The following is a 23,444-nucleotide window of genomic DNA, read 5'->3' on the forward strand; positions in this document are numbered from 1 at the left end:
TTGGCTGGACCTTTCCCTTTTGTATCCATTGTAAAGCATCAGCCTCTCCCTGATAATCTTGTCTTGGACTTCTCATTTCCTTGTAGCCATGGTAATGCCAATCAAATCATACTTCCCTGCCCTTAGTTCCCCAAAAGGTATATAAGTTCCCCAAGTTCTGTTGTTCTTTGGAGAAATCATCTCATGTGGTGATCCTCTCAGAGACATGGTTCCCAGAGTCCCAAATCAGTTTCCTTTTCTGAAAATCAGAAAGCCCAGTGACTATAATTTGAATCCTTCTAATAATCATTGTGGTGTAGGTAGCAATGGTCAATGTCCAGCGGAAAATGACATCGAACAAGGAAGAGATTGAATCTGTCAAGAAATGGCAAATGACAATTATCCCATGGTCACCCTCCTCAAAAAAGTATCCTCTCTTCAGTTTAGAATCTTTAAGGCTCTGGTTCTTGGGCAAGTAGTGGGGAAAAACATCCTTTGGAGATTGCTATTTTGAAGACAAAAACCCAGTTGGTGCTTCACTCTCATTTGATATGACTGCTGATTCCCTAATTTTTACTAAGGGCTGGGAAATTGCACTTTGTGGTGTTTGGATGCTGATTTCTTGAATGAATTCAACTGCCCACAAACAAATGTTGTAACTTAGGTAAACTTGCGCCCTTTTTTTCCTTTAGGAGCTCTTTCTGGCTTCTGTTATTTTTGAGGCTTTTATTCTTCAGCATTCTTTACCTTATTCTGTCTTTGAATGACATTGGAAGTTGGACTATCATCACACAGCCTTATACATTACTCAAGGTATATTATTATTCCCCTAACATTAGTCAAGCAGCATGCACATGAAAGAAACATGTTAAAACATGTTAAAAAACATTTTCTAAAAACTTTATACCATTGTAGATTTTATAATCGGTCCAGTGACCACCATCTTGCCAATCTAAATTTAAAAATTAAACCTAGCATGGGGCCAGGGGCTTTCAAAGGTTGAGAAATGCTTATAACGTCTCGTCTGTCACTGAAATGAATATTTAGGATAACAGGGAAGGGATGGGAAAGGGTGCTTATAGCAGAAATACAGAAAAACCTTTTGCTAAAGGTTTTATAGAAACATATCTGAAATAAAATGAGAATAAGCAAAAAAAAAAACCAAGGCAATAATATATATTTTTTTTAAATGACAGCACAGTAGATTGAGAGCCAAGACTAGACATGGGAGGTCTGTGTTATTAGAATCTGTTACCCTAAAAACTATGATCCCCAGCAAAATTATGATTCCAAGAACCCCACTCACTTCCTGTCTTTATGGGCTGATATAGACAGGATATAAATTGGTCCCTCTCTAGTTTTTTTTCCTTCCTGTTACAGCTTTAGTGGAGCTAGGAAATTTGAGCAGGTAGATAAACTTAGTCACATGGTTTCTGTTTTGTCAGATAACAAACTTTATAAAAATAATACTTGAATTATTGCAGATTAATTTAACTCTTACAGGTCCTAGGTTCAAATTTGGCCTCAAACACTTCTTAGCTGTGTGACCCTGGGCAAGTCACTTAACCCCCATTGCCTAGCCCTTACTGCTCTTCTGCCTTGGAACCAATACATGCTATTGATTCTAAGATGGAAGGTAAGGGTTTTAAAAAACAAAAGCAAAAACCAACCAACCAACCAACCAACCAACCAACCAACCAACCAACCAAAAATGGTCCACAGTCCCCCAGGTTAAGAAGCCCTGGATGAGATTATGCCTAAAGTTCCTTTTGCTTGGAACATTCTCTGTGTCTGTGACCAGTTTCAATTTCAAGATTTCCTGAAAGTGTATTCCCAAGAATTTAGAGCTCTCACTGTGCTGTCAAGATTAAGGAGTGCTGCACGAGGTCCACTACATCCAGGCTGGCTCCAGATTGCTTCACTTTCCTGAAACCATAATCAATGGCAGAACTTGGGTCCTCGGATTCTCATTCTAGTGCTCTTCCCATTCCACCACTCTGCCTCGGGAGCAGAGACAGGGAGAAGGAACAAAATAGGAAATCACTAAGTGAAGGTGGCAGGGAAGAATGTAGGATATGCAAATATAGGGAATATCTAATCGCAAATATCGGCAATATCTGACTTTTGTGTTAACGTTTTCGAAATACCTAAACCAAATAAAAGAACTCTGGATCTGAAACGCACAGCTGCGTCTTTACCTCCTACGTGAGTCCCCCAGGTGTGGGCACTCCCTCTCTTGAAATTCGTATTGCTCCGTGTTTATTTATTTGTATGCACGGCAGTGCTTGGCACCGAGCAGCCAATTGTTGAATTGTGCCGAATTGAATCACTGAAATGAAATCAAAGGCAACGCAGTGGGTAAAGAAAGAACAGCAGGTTTGACCACGGAGAAGGCCCTCACTCTGTGGCTTCAGGCCCTTGGAATTTCTGACCCGGAATCAGAGGCTGGGGACAGTTACGTTGGCAGAAGACTCACCCCGGCCGTCAGGTTAGCCTCTCCCCGCCCATCTTCACGCCCCAAGCCATTCCTCCCATCAAAGGTAAATAGTGAGGAGCATGAGCCAGCACCGCAAACATAAGGGACGCATCCTGGCCAAGTTGTATATACACCTACACGCTTGAGTCTGAGCGTTGACCGTGGTGCTAGAGAGGAATAAGTCGGTGATGCCAAGCCAGAGCAATCCCTGGTCCAAGAGGTGCCGGGAGAAAAGCCCCACTCTGAAGACCAATTTGAACCTGTTCATGGGGGTTAATGGCCTCAGACGGGTAAGCAACCTGGGCCAAGCCAGATGGGTTCCTCTCTAGGCAGGAGTCAGAGGGTACCTGTGGGCTCTGGGGCAAAACCTTTGCATTGTGTAAAGGCTGCTGGCACCAAGTAAATCACAGATGCAGCCAGGAAGCAAATGCCCTTCTTGAGGAGAGCCTCAGGAAAGAGAACTGGGTTTAATGTCTGCCAGCGAGTGGCGCTATGCTGTGTCCAGGTGGCCTTGGACTCAACTCTAACCATGGGTGAGAGAGACGAGGCTTCTAGAACCTGATGCTAAGGAAGTGTTTGAGGCATGGATCTGAGACGCCAACTTCTGTTCAGAGGCTGGGTCAGGTCTGTGGTTGTTCTCATGAACCAGGGGATGGAGAACTTTGTTCCCAGAGGCAGCCACAGTCTATCTTTCTGGTAGCCAGGAGAATTGCCCTAAGTTACTTCCAACTTCCCATAACCAAACTTCTCCTCAGGGGATGCCATGGTGTCTATTTCCTAAGCAACAGTGGTAGGAATTTATACACCATCACAAGCAACAACATTCTTTGACTTTTGGGGTGATCTTCTGATTTAGGGGGGCAAGAGATTCTCCATTCTTGATTACTTTTGGCTTAGAGATGAAAATCAGCTTCATGAGTACAAGTTGAGGAGGAAACCAGGAATAATAAATGAGATTTCAAAGAGACATTCAGGCTTGATGTCAGGGAGAATTTCCTAATGCTTAGAGTTGTCCAGAAGTTGCCTAGACTGCCTCCAGAGGTGGTCAATTGCCTCATCATTGGAACTCTTTAAATAAAGGCTAGATGACCACATGAAGCATATAGTGGGTAGAGATAACTTTTTTGGGAATGGGAGATCTACAAGACTATGGAAGTCCTTTCAACTTCAGAAGTCCATGATTTCCTGTGGGCTTTGGGTTACAGAGGATAGCCATGTTCTTAACCGCAGAAGTGGTATTTTCCTCACTGCTTCTGATTTTTAAAAAAGTCTTCAGAAGAAAAAACCAGGTTAGGAAGGAAACAATTTTTTATGACATTTGAAAAAGGGATTTTTATTTACAGACCATAGCTGATGATATCAGACTAATGGCTTTTAGCTGGTATGCCTAACAGGTGTTGCTAACACTCTATTTGCCTGGAATCTTACAAGTATAATAAAAAAAGGCATTAAACTGGAAAAGAAGGGGGTGGATGGGTAAAGAAAATGACCTATGTATGTTTATCTAACTAGACACCATAGAGAGTAGTCACAACTTAGGGGGAAAATAATAGTTCACAGGAGACAAAATTGAAGAAAAAAGCAAGCAATAAAACCTGTGGCCTGAAATGTCTACACAAAGTATGGACAGCAAGGAAAGGTCAACTAGAACATCAGGCACAAGGGTGTGAATTTGAACTCACAATGTAGAAAGAAAGTTGAATTTGGAGCCACAGACCTGAGTTAGAATCCTGATTCTGCCTCTTATTACCTCTCTGACCTTAAATTATTTAATCTTTCTTGACTTTAGCTTCCTTATTTAAATGCATCATCTCTATCCGTGTGGGTTAGGTGGTTTTTGTTGCCATGTAAAATGAGGAAATTGGACTGGATATCCTTTCTTGTTCTAAATTAAGTGCTTTTTATCATCCTAATATGGCTCTGGAAGGGTATAACTTACTCAAAATGAATGGGTAAAAAAAGAAAGGAGAGAAGAATAGCAAAAAAGTCCTACTTCCAAAAAACCTAGACAGTCTTCCACTCTGGACTTATAATAATACCCTAAATCATTCCCTCACCTCTCCCATCCATCCTATGCAAAAGGGTAAGTACATGAGGTTGCTAAAAGTCCATTTTTCTAGTGAACCCTACGTCCCAAGGATTTATAGGGGCTTATAGGGGTAGCAGCAGCAGCAGCAGCAGCAGTAGTTGTTCTCCATTCTCAGAGAGGACTGAAATGACATAATGATGCTGGGATGAATTTACAGTGTGCCCAGATGGTTCTACTCAGACCAGTATGAGCTTGGAAACCTCTACCACAGGTCGGGCACAAATAGTCCTCACTAACATTTGGGAAGGAGATGTTGCTAAATGTGGGTATCTCAGGAAAGTGAACTCATCAACATACAGTATGACCCGAGGCAGAGCTAGAAAGTCTCTTAAGTTTTCACTGACCTCCTTATAATTCAGGATCAGTGAAAAGTGAAGTCTGGATTTGTTACTCCGCTTTATGGAAGGAAGGAAACCAGCTTATTATTGTGCCCAGAACTGTGCTAAGTATGGATATTACAAATGCAAACATAAAGAAAGACAGTTCTTGCCCTCCAGGAGCTTCCATTCTGATGGGCAAGGGCAGTACACAAAGGGAGTTGAAAATGGAGGAAAGGGGGAGGATGGAAAAAAAGGAGGGAGGTTTTTTATGGAAAGATATTCTGTGGTAAACAAGCCACAGGAATGGCAGGTAGTTTTAGAATAAAGAGGCCCCAGACACTGAGGAAAGCTCTATAGGAAGACAATAGAAGAGGCATGATACTAAATTCTAGAAGGTCAAGGACAGCTGGGAGAGGAATGAAGGCAGGCTGGATTAGTTTCCTCCATTGACTCTGTCTCCTGATATTCTTCTGCTCTGTCTCACATTTGGTCCAAGAATTCCAACAAGAGACTTTCTCCAAGGTCATTGTGGATTTGAAAGTCCTTTTCTTAATCTTCATCCTTCTTGCCCTCTTTGCCACTTTTTCCAGCCCATTTTCTGATCTCTGGCTTTTCATGACCTTGCTCTCTCCTGTTTCTCTTCCTATATGACACATTTGCATCTATTTTTTCCCTCTGCTTTGGCTGTAGTCGGTCTTAAACTCTCTTTTCTATGTTTTTTCTCTCTTGGTGATCTCATCAATTCCTTTGGATTTAATTGTCATCTTCATGCTGATAACTCCCCAAATCTTGGTATCTAGCTTTCATCTCTTCTGAGCTCCAGTCCTGTATCACCAACTACCTATGAGGTCTCTCCAATAGGAGGTCTTTTAAGCATCACAAACTCAACATGTCCCAATAGAACTCATTATCTTTTTCCTTAAGCCCCTCCTCTTTCCAATGTTCTTATTTTGGTTGAGGGCAGCACTCTCCTTTGCTGCCCAGGTTTAAAGTCTTAACTCCTCACCCTCTCTCATTTTCCACATCATGTTTGCAAAGTGTCATTGATTCTATCTTGATAATGCTTCTCTTCCTCTTACGCCACAACCACTCTAGTTCAAGTCTGACTTTATAACCAGTGGTCTATGCTATTGCCATTGCTCTCTCTGCCTCAAATCCCTCCCCACTTCAATCCATTCTCTACAAAACTGTCCAACTGACATTTCTAAATCACAGAACTATGTCATTCCTCTGCTAAAAAAAATCTGGCAGCTCCTTACTGACTCCAGGATAAAATACAAACTTTCTGGCATTTAAAATCTTTTGCAATCTGGCATTACTCAACTTCATGTATTCTGTTTCAGCCACACTAGCTAATTACTCTTCCTAAGCATGACATTCTTTCTCCTCTCTCCACGCCTTGATATGGACTCCCTGCTATGCTTTGAATCCTCTCTCTCCTTACCTCTACCCTTTGGAATTTCCACTTCTCTTTAAGGTTAAGCTTCAATACATGTTGGTCCTTTCCTGATCCCTAGCTGTCAGCTCTTTCCCTCCCACCTTGAAATGACTATGAATTTACCTATCTGTATACATGCTGTTTCTCCCCAGTAAAACATAAACTCCTTGAGGATACAGGCTGTTCCATTTTCATCCTTGTACTCAGTGCCTTTCACAGTTCCTGGTCCATACAGTGGTATGTGAATTCATGGAGACAAACTAAAATCAATTAATTTATCGACAGTCAATGAAATTGACAACTTTTTGCACCTTTAAAAACTTTTACTCTGTTAAAAATATACACTGTTCCCCTTTTGCTGCAGTCTCTTATTTTACATGCTTTAGCATTTAATTCATGAGATTTTGACACATAGTCTTTAGCTCTTTGACATGAAATATATCTTTCATCACATTGGATATTAATTATATCTTTGATGAAAATCTTGTTTGTGGTTTTTTTAAGGCTAGAATTAATATCAACAAGTTTTATTTTTAAAACCTTGCTTTCCATATTCAAGTCAATACTGTGTATTGGTTCCCAGGTATAAGGACAACAAGATTTAGGCAATGGAGGTTAAGTGACTTGCTCAGAGTCACACAGCTCCAAAGCGTCTAAAGCCATATTTGAACCTACCTCCTTATCTCAAGGCCTGGCTTTCAATCCAATGACCCACTTAGCTATCCCTAAAGTCAATAAGTTTTTAATGAGGTTTAAATGAAGCGAGTTCCTTGGCCACTAAAGTACATTTATCTCCATCTCTTGGATGAATTTCTTAACCTTTGATGGTGTGTGGTATGATGCAAGGCCATACTATAGTATTCCATTTCCTTTTGGGAAATTTTCTAATTCTGGAGTAACTCTCATTTACTGAGCATATTTATAGTGTTCATCATTCTCACAGGTGGGACATGACTTCCTGACCCATTGGAAACAGAAATCTTCCAAATTTTTTGAGGTGGGGAGGGGATATTTTATAGTCTGATGAACATGCCCAAGCCATGAAGATTTACCTGAATATCTTCTGACAACGATTTTTGCATAGTTTTGAGTAAAAAAAGGATTTTATCGGGAAAAAAAATTTCTTTTCCAAAGTTTAATAAGTATTCCAGTCTTTGTGTTGTTTTACCGAGGAAAAACATGTTTTCTCCCTCATACCAACAGTTAGTCCCCCACAATTGCAAGAAGCTTATGTCAATAATAATCCTCCCAAATCCCAGATCCCTCTGGAAGGTCTTTGCTTGGCTCTTGAAGACTAAGTAGGATGTTCACTTGGGGGAGTTGTTTTTTTGTTTTCATCTACTTTCCTTTGCATTTTGGTGTGATTAATCTTATATCATCTTGATGATATAAGATCCCTTTAATGATCCCTTAAATGTCTGACTTTCCTATAGCATTCACTATTGCCATGTTTCTATTATCTATTAAGTGCTCTCTTTAAGAGCTACAACTTTGCATGTTTCCTTATTGAACTACATATGCTTAAAAACCACAGAAATAAAAAGGTAATAAAACATGTAAATAGAATAAAATTTAGAACCGAACAGATAAGAGAACTAATTAAAGGAGGGGAAAATGAATTTAATTTGGTTTCATCTTTTCAAAGTTAAATGTTCTGAGTCAGCCTAATGTCATTTGCTATCACTCAATGAAAGCATGTCAGAATTCTTTCTTATCTCAAGTAGTGTATACACTTCTATAATAGGAAATGAATAAATCAGTGCTTATTGATGAGTGGTCCAAGAGTTTTTTCCTCATTGTCCTCTTCATCTTTGGCCAGTTTCCCAAAGTATGTGGCTCCCTAAAGGGCCACATGGTTTTCTGGAGAGATGTGTCGATGATCTGCAAGGAATCAAGTCTCTACCTATGTACAACCTCTCTCCTTTCTCTGTAGCATCCTTCATACTAGTAAATTTAGAATTATTATTTGAACCCAACTCCAAGACAAACCCCAAGAGTGACTCTCAAGTACATGAACTGAAAGTGAATGAATTAGTTAATATTAATTTGGTGCCAATGGAGTAATAAGCACCCAGGATATATCAAGCAATCCATACTTTCTGGAGGAGTTAACCTTATTGAGGAAATTTCCTATCTTCTTGAGGAGACAGAATCAGTTCCAGAATAAAGCCTTCATCTTTGGCCACAAGCACACAGTAGTTGCTCTTTTGGCCCCAAGAGAAGAGGAATCCTATGATTATGAGCTGGCAATGGCAGGAGGCAGTGACAGAGCAAAAGAGGAATACCTAGACAGATCAGTTCCTGTACCAAGTGGGCAAATTCTGGAATCAAGGAGGAACCAGGTCTGGGAAGCCTCAAAAGTTGAGCTCACAATGTGAAAAAAACAAACCCAAACCTTGCCTTTATTAGTATTGTGTTATATGGATTAAACAGATTCAGGGAAGAATGGCTGCCTCTTTAGTGAGCTCTAATGTTTTCCTCTTGGAGTGGAAATAGCTACAGGAGAATGAATACTATAAAAATGGAAGGCTGGATAGGTCTCTGAGAAAGACAAGACTCAGAGGCAGGATGGAAAATGGTCTTTAAATTAGAAAGTATTAAAGTATAGTGGGAAAATACTGAATTTGGAATCTGGAGGACTTGAGTTAGAATTTCAGCTTTTCTATTTATACTCCCTAACCCTGGGCAAGTCACTGCATCTCTCTCAGACTCAGTTTCCCCCTTAATAAAATGGGAATAATGATAACTGCATTTACTCTTGGGAAGAGTAGATGACATGATTACTTACACATAAATCTATAATTATTAGCTATAATTATCTAGCATCTCAGGCATGAATCAGCAGCATAATGCTGTGGAAAGAAAGACTGATTTGTAGTCAGAGGCCTTCGTTAATATTTTGTGATCTTAGACAAATCACATAACCTTTCCTGGCTTCAGTTTTCTCATATGTGAGATGAAGGAGTTAGACTAAATTACCTCAAAGTTCTCTTCTAGTTCTAATCTTATGAATCTTTTATGTTTTGCCTTTTCTGTTAAGTGAAATAAAGCACAGCTTGCATTTTATGTATTATTGTTGGCTTGAGTACTTGCTTTAACTTTTTTGGGTAGAGACCTACACATGAACTACATTCTGATATTCCCAGGAGAAACCCTCCAGTAGTTTCCTTGACATGAACTGGAGGGAGAAAGAGAGACAGACAGACAGACAGACAGACAGACAGACACAGAGAGAGACAGAGAGAGACAGAGAGAGAGAGAGAGAGAGAGAGAGAGAGAGAGAGAGAGAAAGAGAGAGAGAGAGAGAGAGAGAGAGAGAGAGAGAGAGAGAGAGAGAGAGAGAGAGAGAGAGAGAGAGGGAGAGACAGAGACAGAGACAGAGACAGAGAGACAGAGACAGAGAGACAAAGAGAGACAGACAGACAGACAGACACAGAGAGAGAGAGAGAGAGAGAGAGAGAGAGAGAGAGAGAGAGAGAGAGAGAGAGAGAGAGTCCTTGCAAGAGAAATCCAATTTAAGAAGCAGAAATTGGGTTTTGGCCCAAGGGTTATACATAATTTCTTATGTGGTTAGTATTTTCTCTAAAGTTTTTTTTATTGATGCCTTTTGTTTTTATAACACCTTCATTTCCATATCTTTCCTTTTTTCTTCCTTTCCCATCAAGCCATCTAGTGTAATAAAGATAAAAAAAGAAAGAGTAAGAAGAAACAAAGAGTTCAGAAAATATAACTAATAAATCAGTAGGTTCTGAAAAGGTGTATAAAATATTCCAGACTCATAGTTTCCTACCTGCAATTCTTTGGAAAGGTGCATTTTCTCACTTTTTTTTCCCAAACCAAGTTTAGCCTGTATAGTTATATACTGCTCATTTTCATTTGTTTGTTCCATTTATATTGTTATAGTCATTGTAAATATTATTTTCCTGTCTGCTTACTTTACTTTGCATTAGTCTATGTAAATCTTTCCATATTTCTCAGAATTCTTCATATTCATCATTTATTATAGTACAGTAATATTCTAGTGCATTAATATACTACACATTATTTAGCCTTTTCCCAACCAATGGGTACTTACTTGGTTTCCATTTCTTTGTTCACACATTCCTTTGCTCTCTCTTCTCCCAAATTATTTTGCATTTGCTTATCAATGTACATACTATCATTCTCCAGTAGAATTTAAGCTCCTTGAAGACAAGGATCCTTTGATTTTGCCTCTTGTATCCTCAGCCCCTAGGAGAGTGCTTTTCACATGATAGGCCCTCAATAAATGCTTGATGAATGAATATTGAATAAATGAAAATAGTTTATTTAGACAATGGGCATGTAACTAGCTATCCCAAAGTTCCTTATAGCAGCTTAGACAAAAGAACACCCAACAGACAACTATTTTCCTAATTCTTTTCTGGAATAGATGCAAATTTTGCCAAAATACATAATGCTAGGGAATGTCTTAATGCCTAATTTTCCCAACAGTGCATCCAGGATTATGCTTAAAGAATCTTATGATCACTGATCCTAAAATTTCCAGTTGAGGAGGTTCTTAAAATCATATGGCCCAATTCCTCAATTTTATAGATGAAAAAATTGAGAGGCAGAAAGTGACTTGTTATGTATATACCAAACAGAAGAGCTAAGATTTGAACCAAGACTTCTGCCTTCATCAATACTCTAAAAAAAAAAAACAAACCAAACCTAGAATTTATATAGCACTTTAAAGTTTGCAAAGAACTTTACAAATGTTATCTCAAGAAAGTATGTTTTGCATGCTGCACATATATAGACTATATCAAATTGCTTGCCATCTCAGGGAAGGGATAAGGAAGGGAAGGAGTGAATTTGGAGCACAAAATTTCATAAAACAAATGTCAACATTTTTTTACATTTAATTGGGAAATTTTTTAAAAAATGTTATCTCATTTTATCTTCATAACAACCCTGGGAGCTAGTTGATATTTTGATCCTCATTTTATAGATAGGGAAACTGAGGTAGACAAAGATTAAGTGACTTGCCTAGGCTCACACAGCTAGTAAGTGTCTGAGAAAAAAAATTTGTACTCATGATTTCCTTGACTCCAGGTCTAGTGTTTTGCCATATTCTGCTGCCTCACTGGTATTGATGACTTATAGTTAGCACCTGCCATTGAATTCCCCATTTTTTGAACCTTTATTTAGGTTTTTTGAAGTTGTAGTGAATCTACCTTTGACTGCCCAAAGCACTTTTAAGGTCTGTGTATATGTGCTCGTGAGTATGTAACTATTCAATATGGTGGAATGGATGGGACAATAGGAGAAAGATCGGGATTCACATTCTGCCTCGGACATGTGTTCATTTTGTTCTTTTGGAAAGTAATTCTCATCCTCTTTAAGCTCAAGGCAACTCTCTTAAATCCATGAGCTACAGGTGAGTTATGACTATGTAGGTGGGAAAAATGCCAATAAAGATAAAAAAATCATGTTTTTGATGCATTCACACATATGTCAATATCTTGCTAATTGTTATTTTTTTTTGCAAGAGTTTAGCCATATTAACAAGTATTGATTGCCTCTTTCTCTGACCCAATGATGGTAGGTACTTCTTTGCTGTTTAAATGTGAATGATTGGTACATAGTCTAAACAGAGGAAAACCACAGTTTCTATTTCTCAGCACTAAGTATAGATTAATACAGAACTCTGCACACAATAGGCATTTAATAAATGTTGGTCTAATTGAATCAGACTAAATTGAATTACATCAACTCTTCTAAATCCCCTAGTTTTATAAATTGGCCTGAATTTAGGTTTAGTCAAGTGCCATCTTGTGGATTCTTTGTAAAAACAAAGGGTGAGTTCTTTCCTTTATGGTAGCTCTTTACAGAGAGGAGTTCTTACCTAAAAACTGAAAGGTCAGTAAAGAACAGGCTTGTGATTTATTTAGGGTGGGGACTGATTCCACCTATTCAGACTATAACTTGTCTATAATTTATGCTCTTAAAGAGTTGCCTGAGATTCACAGAGGTTAAGTGGCTTGCCCATTGTCCACTGGCCATCTAATCTAAAGCTACTCATTTTATAGATGAATAATGTGGGGCCCAGAAAAGGGAAATGACTTGCCCAAGGTTACACAGGTAGAATGTGAAAGAGTCCAAATTTGAACCAAGATACACTTATTTCAAATATAGTACTCTTTCCTTTACACTATGCTTAAATGTATTTGATACTCTCACCTCCGACCCCAACCCCTGAAGGTCTTTGTGACTCCAAGCCTAGATTTCTGTCTATTGTGCCTCTCATTTAAAAGACGGGGTAACTAAAACTGAAGTTGGAATTAGGTGGGGTCCAGTCATAATTGGACACATCAGTATAAAGCAACTGACTTTTGCAATTAAAATGTCAGCCAAACAGGTCACATACCAGCCAGATGGCCACCCTCCTAGAAGGTCATCTATGAAAAGTGTGCCCTCGTGAGTCTATTTTGCTCTCCCTGAAAAACTGAGAGAATTCTAAATTATGTAATTCAACCCCCTCATTTTAGAAATGAGGGAAATGAACCCCAGAGAGGTAACGTGTAAATTCCTTGAATATATTTCTTTTTTGTTTCACTTAATAAACATTTATTAAGCACCTACTATGTGCCAGAAACTACTAAGTGCTGTGGTACAAAAAGAGGCAAAAGATGGTCCCTGCCCTCAAAGAGCTTATATTCTAATATGGGAGACATATAAACTATATATACATACATATATATATATATATATATATATATATATATAGGGAGAGAGAGAGACAGACAGACAGACAGACAGACAGACTGAGAAGGAGGAAGAATAGGAGAGAGAGAATGAATAAGGATGAATAGAAAGTAATTAACAAAGGGGAGGCACTGGAATGAAGAAGGTCTGGGGAAGGCTTCCTAGAGAAGGCAGGATTTTAGTTGGTATTTAAAGGAAGTTAGGGAGGTCAGTAGACAGAGAGGAGATGAGAGAGCATTATAAGCATGAGAGACAGCAGGAAAATGCCCAGTGCTGAAAGGTGTAGTTTCTTGTTTATGGGACTCATGCTGGGGAGTAAGATGGGAAAAGAGTATAAAAGTAGGAGGTGGCTAGATTATAAAGGGCTTTGAATGCCAACACAGCATTTTTTATTTGCTCCTAGAGATGATAGGAGGCCACTGGAGTCTCCTCAGTTGGAGAGTGCCATGATTAGATCTTTGCGGTGCCTAGGATATGATGGATACTTCATAAATTCAGACAGACTATCTCAAATTAATCCCCTAACCCAAATAGGGGTAAGCCCTGTTTATTTTTCTCTGTTTCCTGATTATCATCCAATATTAACTATTCCTTTGAGTTTTGTGTGATCTGCACATCTTATAAGGATCTCATCTATGCTTTTACTAAGTCTCTAAGCAAAGGGCTAATCTCACATCTCTGGGGCACTACATCACAGCCCTCCTTTTTAATTCATTAAGACTGATCTTTGGCTCCCATCAATCCACCTGTTCCAAAGCCACCGGTAGACTGATAATCTCTAGATGATCTAGAAGAGTTTTAGATGATCTCTTTCTTGCTGGCACTTGTGGTTCCATATCAGCATTCCTTGATATTCAAGAAATTGCTTCCTCCTCAGATATGGTGAGTGTTATCTTTTTCCGGAAGATCTAGGACATAGTACCAAAGAGTCAGTGTTTACTGTTCATTTCTATGCAGTGATAAGAAAAGACATTTTTTGAACCAGAGGTAGGTAGAATACTTGACTTGAAAATACTCCAAATCGAGGAAGCCCAAGAAAGCATCAAATAAAATGATCAAGTAAATCAATTCTCTCATGACTATAGAATTTTCTTTTTAAAAGAAAGACTGAACTAATGAGTAGTAGAAAGATAAAGAGATCTTGAAGGGACATAAAAAAACTACAGAGACTAAGATTTAAGGTGAGTCAGGAGAAAGCAGGAGAAAGAATTGAATTAGCACTTCCTGGACTAAATTCCAGAATCCCAAGGACAGAGCACTCCCTGGACTAAGTTCCAGGATCTCCTAAAGATGAAGCAATATATTTTGTGGGAGGGGTAAGAAAATAAAGTGGAAAGTTTCAGAATCTGGGAAAGAGGAGGTATGAGACAAGCAGGAATTGGAGTCTTACCTTCTATCAAGTCCATAGATATACGGGGAAGTGACAGAAATTTTTTCTAATACCAACAAAGACTTGGGGCTTTGGGAAAAGAGGACACAATCAATGGAGAGAAAGAATTAAAATTCAGGATCAGGGAATGGGAAAGGGTATCACTGAAGAACATTCCTAAATGGGGCAGGGTAATTGTATGTCTATGGTAAGAGAGGGAGCTTATGATGGAATTTGTTGCAGAAGAATGTGTGCACTAGGAAGCAAAGCAATATGCTGTGAGAAAAGGTCATAATTCCCAGAATTGTATTCCATCCTAGATAAGGGGACCATGTGGGATCCTTAGGTCAATTAGTACCCAGGGTGGAGGAGGGGATGTTAAACTGGAGACAGAATCATTTGGCCTTAGTAATCATGTGATTATGATAAAGGCAGGGCCTCAGACTGGACTTCATGGCTCAAGACATAGAGTGAATGCCACTGCATGACACTTCTTCTATTTGATATCACTTCCCTCATTAATTGATATTTCTTTTTTTTTTTTAAACCCTTACCTTCCGTCTTGGAGTCAATACTGTGTATTGGCTCCAAGGCAGAAGAGTGGTAAGGGCTAGGCAATGGGGGTCAAGTGACTTGCCCAGGGTCACACAGCTAGGAAGTGTCTGAGGTCAGATTTGAACCTAGGACCTCCAGTCTCTAGGCCTGGCTCTCAATCCACTGAGCTACCCAGCTGCCCCCATTAATTGATATTTCAAAGAAAGAAAGATAAGAGGAAAAGAAGTAGTGATTAGGGTAAGATCTATAAATCCATAACAGAGGAATGAGAAGAAATGGGAGTACAAACCTGGTGCTCCAGAAACTCATTCTTCATGAGACATAAATAGAATAAAGAAGGAAAAATTAAAAGTTAGTTAAAATTAAGGAATAAATTCAGAAAGAAAAACAAGAAAGGAAGATATATAGAGAGAAGAACAAAGCAAAGGAAAACTTTTTGGAGCAAGATACAGCAAAAGAATGTTACTAAAACTAAGATTACATAAGAATCAAGAGAATTAATATAAATTAAATTAATTTGATTAATTTTAATATTTAATAATAATTTAATGAATAAAATAAACAATAAATATATTTCATATCATATTTTAAAGCCAACATCAAAACAATATTTGAATTTTGATAGACTCATTCACATATTCACTCCATTCTGTATATGGGTTTAAGCATATACAAAGACTGGAGCTGGGCACATTATATTTATTTTTAATTACTTTTAGTTTATTTTTTTAAACCCTTACCTTCCATCTTAGACTCAATACTGTGTATTGCTTTTAAGGCAGAAGAGTGGTAAGGGCTAGGCAATGGTGGTTAAGTGACTTGCCCAGGGTCACATGGCCAGTAAGTTTCTGAGGCCAGAATTGAACTCAGGACCTCCTGTCTTTGGGACTGGCTCTTAATCCACTGAGCCATCACACTGCCCCCTTGGGCACATTTTAAAAGCCATTCTACCCTATGTATTTATAACTTCTTTGTTTGGAGCATACATTAGACTAAAACATTACATTGAGATTGGTTAAGTGACTTTAATATATGAGTATAGGAATATTTTGTGCATCAAAATACCGTATCACTGGACATCAGTCCTTTTAATGTATTGTCTTCCTTTTTAGAATGTAAGCCTCTTGCAGACAGGGAGTGTCTGATGTTTGTATTTTTGTCCTCAATTCTTGGAACAGTGAATGGCACATAGTTAATTTCTTAATAAAATTTTAATTTATTAAAATTTAAATTTAATCAAACTTAATAAGTTTCTTAATAAATTAAAAAAATGAATTAGTCAATACTATATAAGTAATCCACAGCATCAGGGCTCAGATAAGATAGATTCTTAGAACTATCGAGCACTATCATCACTTACATATACCTCTATTAGAACTCTTCTCATGGGGCGGCTAAATAGCACAGCAACTCTTGGTTCCTGGAATCTTTTTCTCTCTCTGGTCTCAGATACTGAGCAAGTCCCTTAACCCCATCTGCCTTTCTGCCTTAGAGTTGTTACTGAGACAGAAACTCAGGGTTAAATAAAAAAAAATAAGAACGCCTCTTAGACCGTGTTTTATGTGACTGCTGTTAGTGAAACATCAGAGGCTATGCCCATTTTATCACAGAGATCTTTGAGAGGGCAAAATACTTTTTAATGAACAAATATAGTTGACTGTGTAGTTGTGAATTTTCTAAAGGCCGTCTTGGGCTTTTCAAAGCGAGATGGGATATTCAAAGTTTAGGTGTATTTAGTAAAACCAAAAAAGAAAGTTATAGAATAATTTTGTGAATTCTTAAGGTAACTAATTTCTGATTATGGTCTATTCACTGAATATTTTTATGGTGTTAATGAAATGAAAGATCTCTAAGTGAAGGCTAGATGGCGGCCTAACATAATATAAAATTTTATTGGATTAAGAATCAGAGAACCTGGTTTGAATCTCAGCTCTCCTATTTACTACATTTGTGACTTTGGGCAAATTACATCACTTCTTTCAGGTCCTCATATTTCTGATCTGTAAAACGTTGGGGTTGGATTAGGGGACTGACAAAGTCCTTTCTAGTTCTAAATTTGTGATTCTAGGATCACTTTTTGAGAATGTTCAAAGGATTCTCAGTCAAGACAACTTCTGGAGTCCTTTCTAATTCTGAGATTTTATCATTCTGTGACTGCCCAGATTTGGTGTTCTCTTGCCCAATCCTAACCCAGCAGATGATGACAAAATGGTTGCTGTTGGGTTTAAGAATAGTGACAGGTAGAAATGTTTTTAGATATGCTATTCCTTCCATTTTAATAAAAATAAAATATTTGGTGTCTTAAAAATACTCTTCCCTGCCTCTGCCTTGAATGCATTTTCATTCTTCTATACCAGTGATTATTATCTCCTTGCCTATTAAAATGCAAAGACCATGAGTGGGGGCTTCATCAGGCACATTTTTGGTATTCTATAAACAGTAGGTTACTATGATATTAACAATAGAAATGTACTGAATGGCACTAACACAAGGGAGACGGTGAGAGAAGGTGAGGAAATAGGAAAAGCAGGAAGAAACAAAGGCAAATCTTTCCCAACTTCAAGGAGTCAACTTTTTGTGTTAAAAATTAGTTTCTATTTTTGAACACCATAGCCAGGCATGGCCTGAAATTTTTCTGAACTGTATCCAACTCAGACAGAAGGCCAGAGATCTAGAAAGACAACAGTGTAGTGACCTAGATTTTCTGAGGCTGTCTCAATATGCCCACAAACCATCAATGTCCCAGAAATTCCTGATCTCTCAAAAATGCAACCAAATGAATAATCCATCAACATTACAATAAAAAAATCACAAAAGATCTCAAGAGTCATACCAGATGGAGAATCACAGGCTGAAGAAATGTCATGACTATTAAAGAAGATTGAGTATTTTTTCCAAATGATTATTAACAACTTGATTTTTTTTTGCTTTTTAAAAACTGTCTGACCTTTAGTTATATATTCATTAGGAACTTGGCATTACCACTATGACTTTTAAAAGTTCCCCATATATTTAAGATGTCAAGTTTTTAGTCCATCTTTTTTTCCTTAAATATTTTCCCAGTGCTGCTTTTTAATGTTTTTATTTTTGTAGTTACACATAGAAACAATTTTTGACAATTTTTTTTACATTTTAAAAGTTGGATTTTCTCCCTCCCTTCCCTCCCCAAGGTGAATAGTCTGATATACTTCCACATAATATATATTTCCATATTGCTTATGTTATGATAGAAGAGACATATCACACATAACAATAGAAATCTCATGAAAGAAATATAGGAGAAAATGGCATGCTTGATCTGCACTCAGATTCCAACAGTTCCTTCTTTGGCTGAGGATAATATTTTCTTCATGAGTCTGTTGTAGTTATTTTGGAGACTTGCTTTGAGGATAATGATTTAGTATTTTACAACTTATTATTGGATAATATTTTTGTATACGTTGTTCTCCTGGTTCTTCTGGTGAAGTGAAGTGCTCACTTCACATCAGTTCATCTAAATCTTTCCATATTTTTCTGAGTTTATCCTGTTTGTCATTTCTTATTGTACAATAATATTCCATTGCAACCATATACCTTAACTTGTTCATCTGTTGCCCAAGTGATAAATGACCTCTCAGTTTCCAATTCTTTGCCATTACAAAAGGAGCTGCTATTTTTATTACATTAAATTAAAAAGGTTTTGTACAAACAAAACCAATTGAATCAAAATTAGAAGGGAAGCAACAAATTTGGAAACAATCTTTATAATAAAAACCTCTGACAAAGTTTTAATCACTCATATTTATAAGGAGCTAAATCAATTGTACAAAAAATCAAGCCATTCTCCAATTGATAAATGGGCAAGGGACATGGATAGGCAGTTTTCAGATAAAGAAATCAAAACTATTAATAAGCACATGAAGAAGTGTTCTAAATCTGTTATAATCAGAGAGATGCAAATAAAAACAACTCTGAGGTATCACCTCACACCAAGCAGACTGGCTAACATGACAGCAAAGGAAAGTAATGAAAGCTGGAGGGGATGTGGCAAAGTGGGGACACTAATTCATTGCTGGTGGAGTTGTGAATTGATCCAACCATTCTGGAGGGCAATTTGGAATTATGCCCAAAGGGCAAAAAGACTGTCTGTCCTTTGATCCAGTCATGGAACTGCTGGGTTTGTACCCCAAAGAGATAATGAGGAAAAAGACTTGTACAAGAATATTCATAGTTGCGCTCTTTGTGGTGGGAAAAAATTGGAAAATGAGGGGATGCCCTTCAATTGAGGAAAGGCTGAACAAATTGTGGTATATGTTGGTGATGGAATACTATTGTACTCAAAGGAATAATGAACTGGAAGAATTCCATAGGAACTGGAACAACCTTCAGGAATTGATGCAGAGTAAAAGGAGCAGAACCAGGAGAACATTGTACACAGAGGCTGATATGCTGTGGTACAATTGAACGTAATGGACTTCTCTACTAGTAGCAATGCAGTGATCCAGAACTATTGGGAGGGACTTAGGAGAAAGAATGCTCTCTACCTCCAGAAAAAGAACTATGGGAAAAGAAACACAAAAGAAAAACAACTGCTTGATCACATGGGTTGATGGGGATATGATTGGGGATATAGACTCTAAACGATCACCCTAGTGCAAATATAAATAATGTGGAAATAGGTCTTGATCAATGACATATGTTAGATCCAGTGGAATTGTGCATCAGATATGGGAGGAAGGTGGGGGGGGAGGGGAGAGAAAGAACATGTCTTGTAATCATGAAAAAACATTTTAAATCATTTAAATAAAATTTTCAAAAAAGAAAAAAGGAGCTGCTAACAATATTTTGGCACAGGTAGGTCTTTTTCCCTTATTTGTGATCACTTTGGGATATAGACCCACTAGTGGGATTTCTGGGTCAAAGTGTATGCATAGTTTTCTGGCCTTTTGAACCTGGTTCTATATTACTCTTCAGAATGGTTGCATCAGTTCACAGTTCTATCACCAGTGCATTAGTGTCCCAGTTTTCCCACATCCCCTCCAACATTTATCATTTTCCTTTTTGAAAATGTTAGCCAATTTGGTAGATGCAAAGTGGTATCTCAGAGATGTTTTAATTTGCATTTCCCTATTCACTAGTGATTTGGAGCATTTGACTATAGATACTTTTAATCTTTTCCTCTGAGAATTGCCTATTCATGTCCTTTGACTATTTCTCAATTGGGGAATGTTTCATATTCTTATAAATTTGACTCATTTCTTTATGTGTATGAAAAATTAGACTTTTGTTAGAGATACTTGCTATAGTTTTTCCCCCCTCAAATTTATTGTTTCCTTTCTAAGTTTGGTTGCATTGGTTTTAGTTGTGCAAAACCTTTTTGATTCAATGTAATCAAACTCATCTACTTCATTTTTCATAGTGTTCTCTATGTCTTGTTTGGTCATAAATTCTTCCCTTATTCATAAAAATTACAGATAAAATAAACTTTTCCATGTTCCTCTAGTTTATTTATGGTGTCAGCCTTTATTTTGAGACCAAGTGTCCATTTTTAATTTATCTTGGTGTATGGTGTGAGATGTTGGTCAATGCCTAGTCTCAGTCATTTTGCTTTCATTTTCCCAACAGTTTTTGTCAAATAGTGAGTTTTCCCCCAAACTTGAATCTTTGGGTTGATCAAACATTGAGTTACCATGGACACGAATTGCTGTGTGTTGATTACCTAGCCCAGCATTGGTGAAGTATTGGCATTGAAGCCAGGCCCGCATGGGTGGGGAGCTGCTATGTTCCTCCTCTTCTCAGTGCCTGAGATCATTTTTTGCATGCCCAACCCTTCTATGCAGCCACCCAAAATGAGCACTTTTTCCCTCTGTTCTCTGGGGTAATGTGAAGAGCTCACAGGCAGCTTGAAGTTGTAGTTTGAGCAAGCAAACTCAAAAATGTTTGTCAACACTGGCCTAGCCCATTTCTCTGATCCACCACCCTATTTCTTAGCCAGTACTAGATAGCTTTGATGATTACCACCATATAGTATATTTTAATATCTGGAACAGCCAGGCCTCCTCCTTTCATTTTTTCCCCATTAATTCCTGATGCCACTTTTCCTTTTAATTATATTGTTTTAACTTGAACATTTACATTTAGGTTAAATATTCCTACCATTTGTAACCACATGAGACAGCTGAGAGATGATAAATTGATAATTTATTCCTCTTCCCTTACTGAAACAGTTCTTATATTTCCAGTGTGCTTAGCATAGCAATTCTGTGTCTGGTTCTCTACTATACTATAAAGGCTTTTATGGTACAACATAACTTCCAAATTAAAAATGATTTGTGGCAAAAAAAAAATAAATTATACTGTTTTGCACTCTATGAATTTTTTTCTATTTTAATGTAGTTGGAATTACTCATTAAACACATGTATACTGGCCAATAACATATACACCTATATTATCCACATCTACAAAGCATTCATATTTGTGATTCTTGGAATCTTTATGGTATAGCATGGGCAGGCAGCGCTGCGATGGTGAAGACTGGGCAGGGTATAAAGGACGCTGCACTCCATGAGTTAACAGAAAAGCAAATAGGTTCAGAAAACACAGTTGCTATAGGTAGCTGGGACTGCTCCAGCAGCTTATTTGCTGCTGGGTCACTAAAGTCACTTGTTTGACCCTGCTCTTTATAACTGAATCACTTCCTCTGTGAAACCTTTCCTCCCTGTCTCCTCCTCCCCAAAGTGCTCTTTGCCCTTGTCTCACTTTCTCTTGTATCACAGTTACTTGTCCTTCCCTACTCTACCCCCACCCCCTTTCTTTCCCTTTCTCTTTCCTTGTGCCTTTGCTTTCTCTGTGTCTCCTGGCCATGCAGGTCTCTACTTCTGTCCCCTCTACACATGTGCCCTAGCCTCAGGGCTGATACACGTGCCATCCCTGCATAAACACCATGCCACACATTTACCTCTGTGCATCCCTTCTTGAGTGTTTTCCATACATAGAACTTGATCAAGTATTTTCTCTGCATGTATGCTATTCTCCCTCACAGTACAGTGACCAGTGGGAGAGTATATCCCATATATGCACGGTGAGAGCTTCTCACATTATTTGCTATATTACTGGATTAAATACATTTTGTTTTGAACTATTATTTTTTTCTGGCTGGCTAGTAAAAATAAGCACATCACACTGGGGTCCTAGGAGCTGTGTTTGTCAAAGGACACATCTCAATTGAAGTAGCTTTTCTTAGGGCTTATGTGTGAGCAGGTGCCCAGGTTTTATATGCCTCAATCACCAGCACCTAACTCAGCGCTTTACATACAGTAGACACTTAAGAGGCTCATAGATCACAGGATCTTGAGCTGGGTGGAACTTCAGGGATCATTTAATCCAACACCTTTTTATTTCACAGATGATACTGTAAGGGGGAAATAGGGCTTTTTTTTTTTTTTTAAATAAAAGGTTGGACTGGATTATTTAAGAGTAGAATCACCAGGAATTTAATTAATTCCAAAGAGATTTATTTATAATTTATTTACAAAATAAAGAAAGAATGAAGCAAGAAATCAGAGAGAGGATAGGGTAAGATATCTAGCCTAAGCACTGAGTATTTTGCTCTGATCCCTGGTGTAATCCAGGCAGGGGAGTTTAGTCCTTAGCCAGAGATGCCTCAGTTTTTGAGCCAAGGACCTGGGGATGCAGGGAGCCTCTCTCAAGAGGATAGTTCTCTCCTGAGGCTAGTCCCTTCAGAAAATCCAGGAAAGGAGTCAGCTCTTTTCACTCACCACATGTCAGTCCAAAGGGAGAGATTTAACAACAGTCTCACCAGGAAAGGTCTCAGGTCCAGTCAGCAGATTCTTCATCAGTCCCAACTCAAACTCAGAACTCCAGAAGAAGTCAAAGTCCTCACAGGAAGTTGTAACTCCCTTTTAAAGACACTTTTTTTTTGTATCACTACCTATGCCTTCCTCCACTTTTTATGTGGAAAAATCATAGTCTAAAGCTTTGCTTAGTACTTCCCAGGGGGCAGTCAGTCGATTCTGATTCATCATGCACTATCACACATGAGTCACAGACCTCCCTCACTCAAGTGTGAATGAGGTGTTTACACCTTTGGTAATTAAATCTAAAAAATAGGCAGGGGAGTTAATTTAATCTTCACAATCTCCCCTGATGATCATTGGGAGGCTAGTCTCCCCAAATGATCATTTAACATAATCATCTTGTACCTCTAAAAATTTCTTTAAGTATAGGTATATACAATATTGCACCTTCTAAGAGAAAACTATAATAGTTAGAGAAAAGAGGGAAATAGAAGAGAAAGTGAAACCAATGTTTTACTAGGTGCATTGACAAAAAGTCAATTAGGGGGCAGTCCCCTTTGGCATAAGAGTGTACATTCAAAATAAATGTTCAACCCCTTTTAGTTCAATTGATTGCACCCAAAAGTTCATTCTGAATCTTCTTGACGCAGTGTAGGTTTCAGCAGGCATCTTTCTCCAAACAGTTCATTCTC

General features: G+C 38.1%; 1 protein-coding gene across 1 annotated transcript in view; it reads left to right on the plus strand.

The window, feature by feature from the left end:
- The first annotated feature begins 2,552 nt into the window (after positions 1–2,552).
- PLB1 (phospholipase B1) overlaps positions 2,553–23,444 on the plus strand; it is a 241,736-nt gene continuing 220,844 nt past the window's right edge. The window contains exon 1 of the mRNA XM_056818431.1: positions 2,553–2,745. Coding sequence (XP_056674409.1) covers positions 2,644–2,745 — 102 coding nt within the window. The 5' untranslated portion in view covers positions 2,553–2,643. The remainder of the gene's footprint in view (positions 2,746–23,444) is intronic.

This window comes from Monodelphis domestica, chromosome 1 (assembly GCF_027887165.1).
Source record: "Monodelphis domestica isolate mMonDom1 chromosome 1, mMonDom1.pri, whole genome shotgun sequence".
NCBI classification, from domain to species: domain Eukaryota; kingdom Metazoa; phylum Chordata; class Mammalia; order Didelphimorphia; family Didelphidae; genus Monodelphis; species Monodelphis domestica.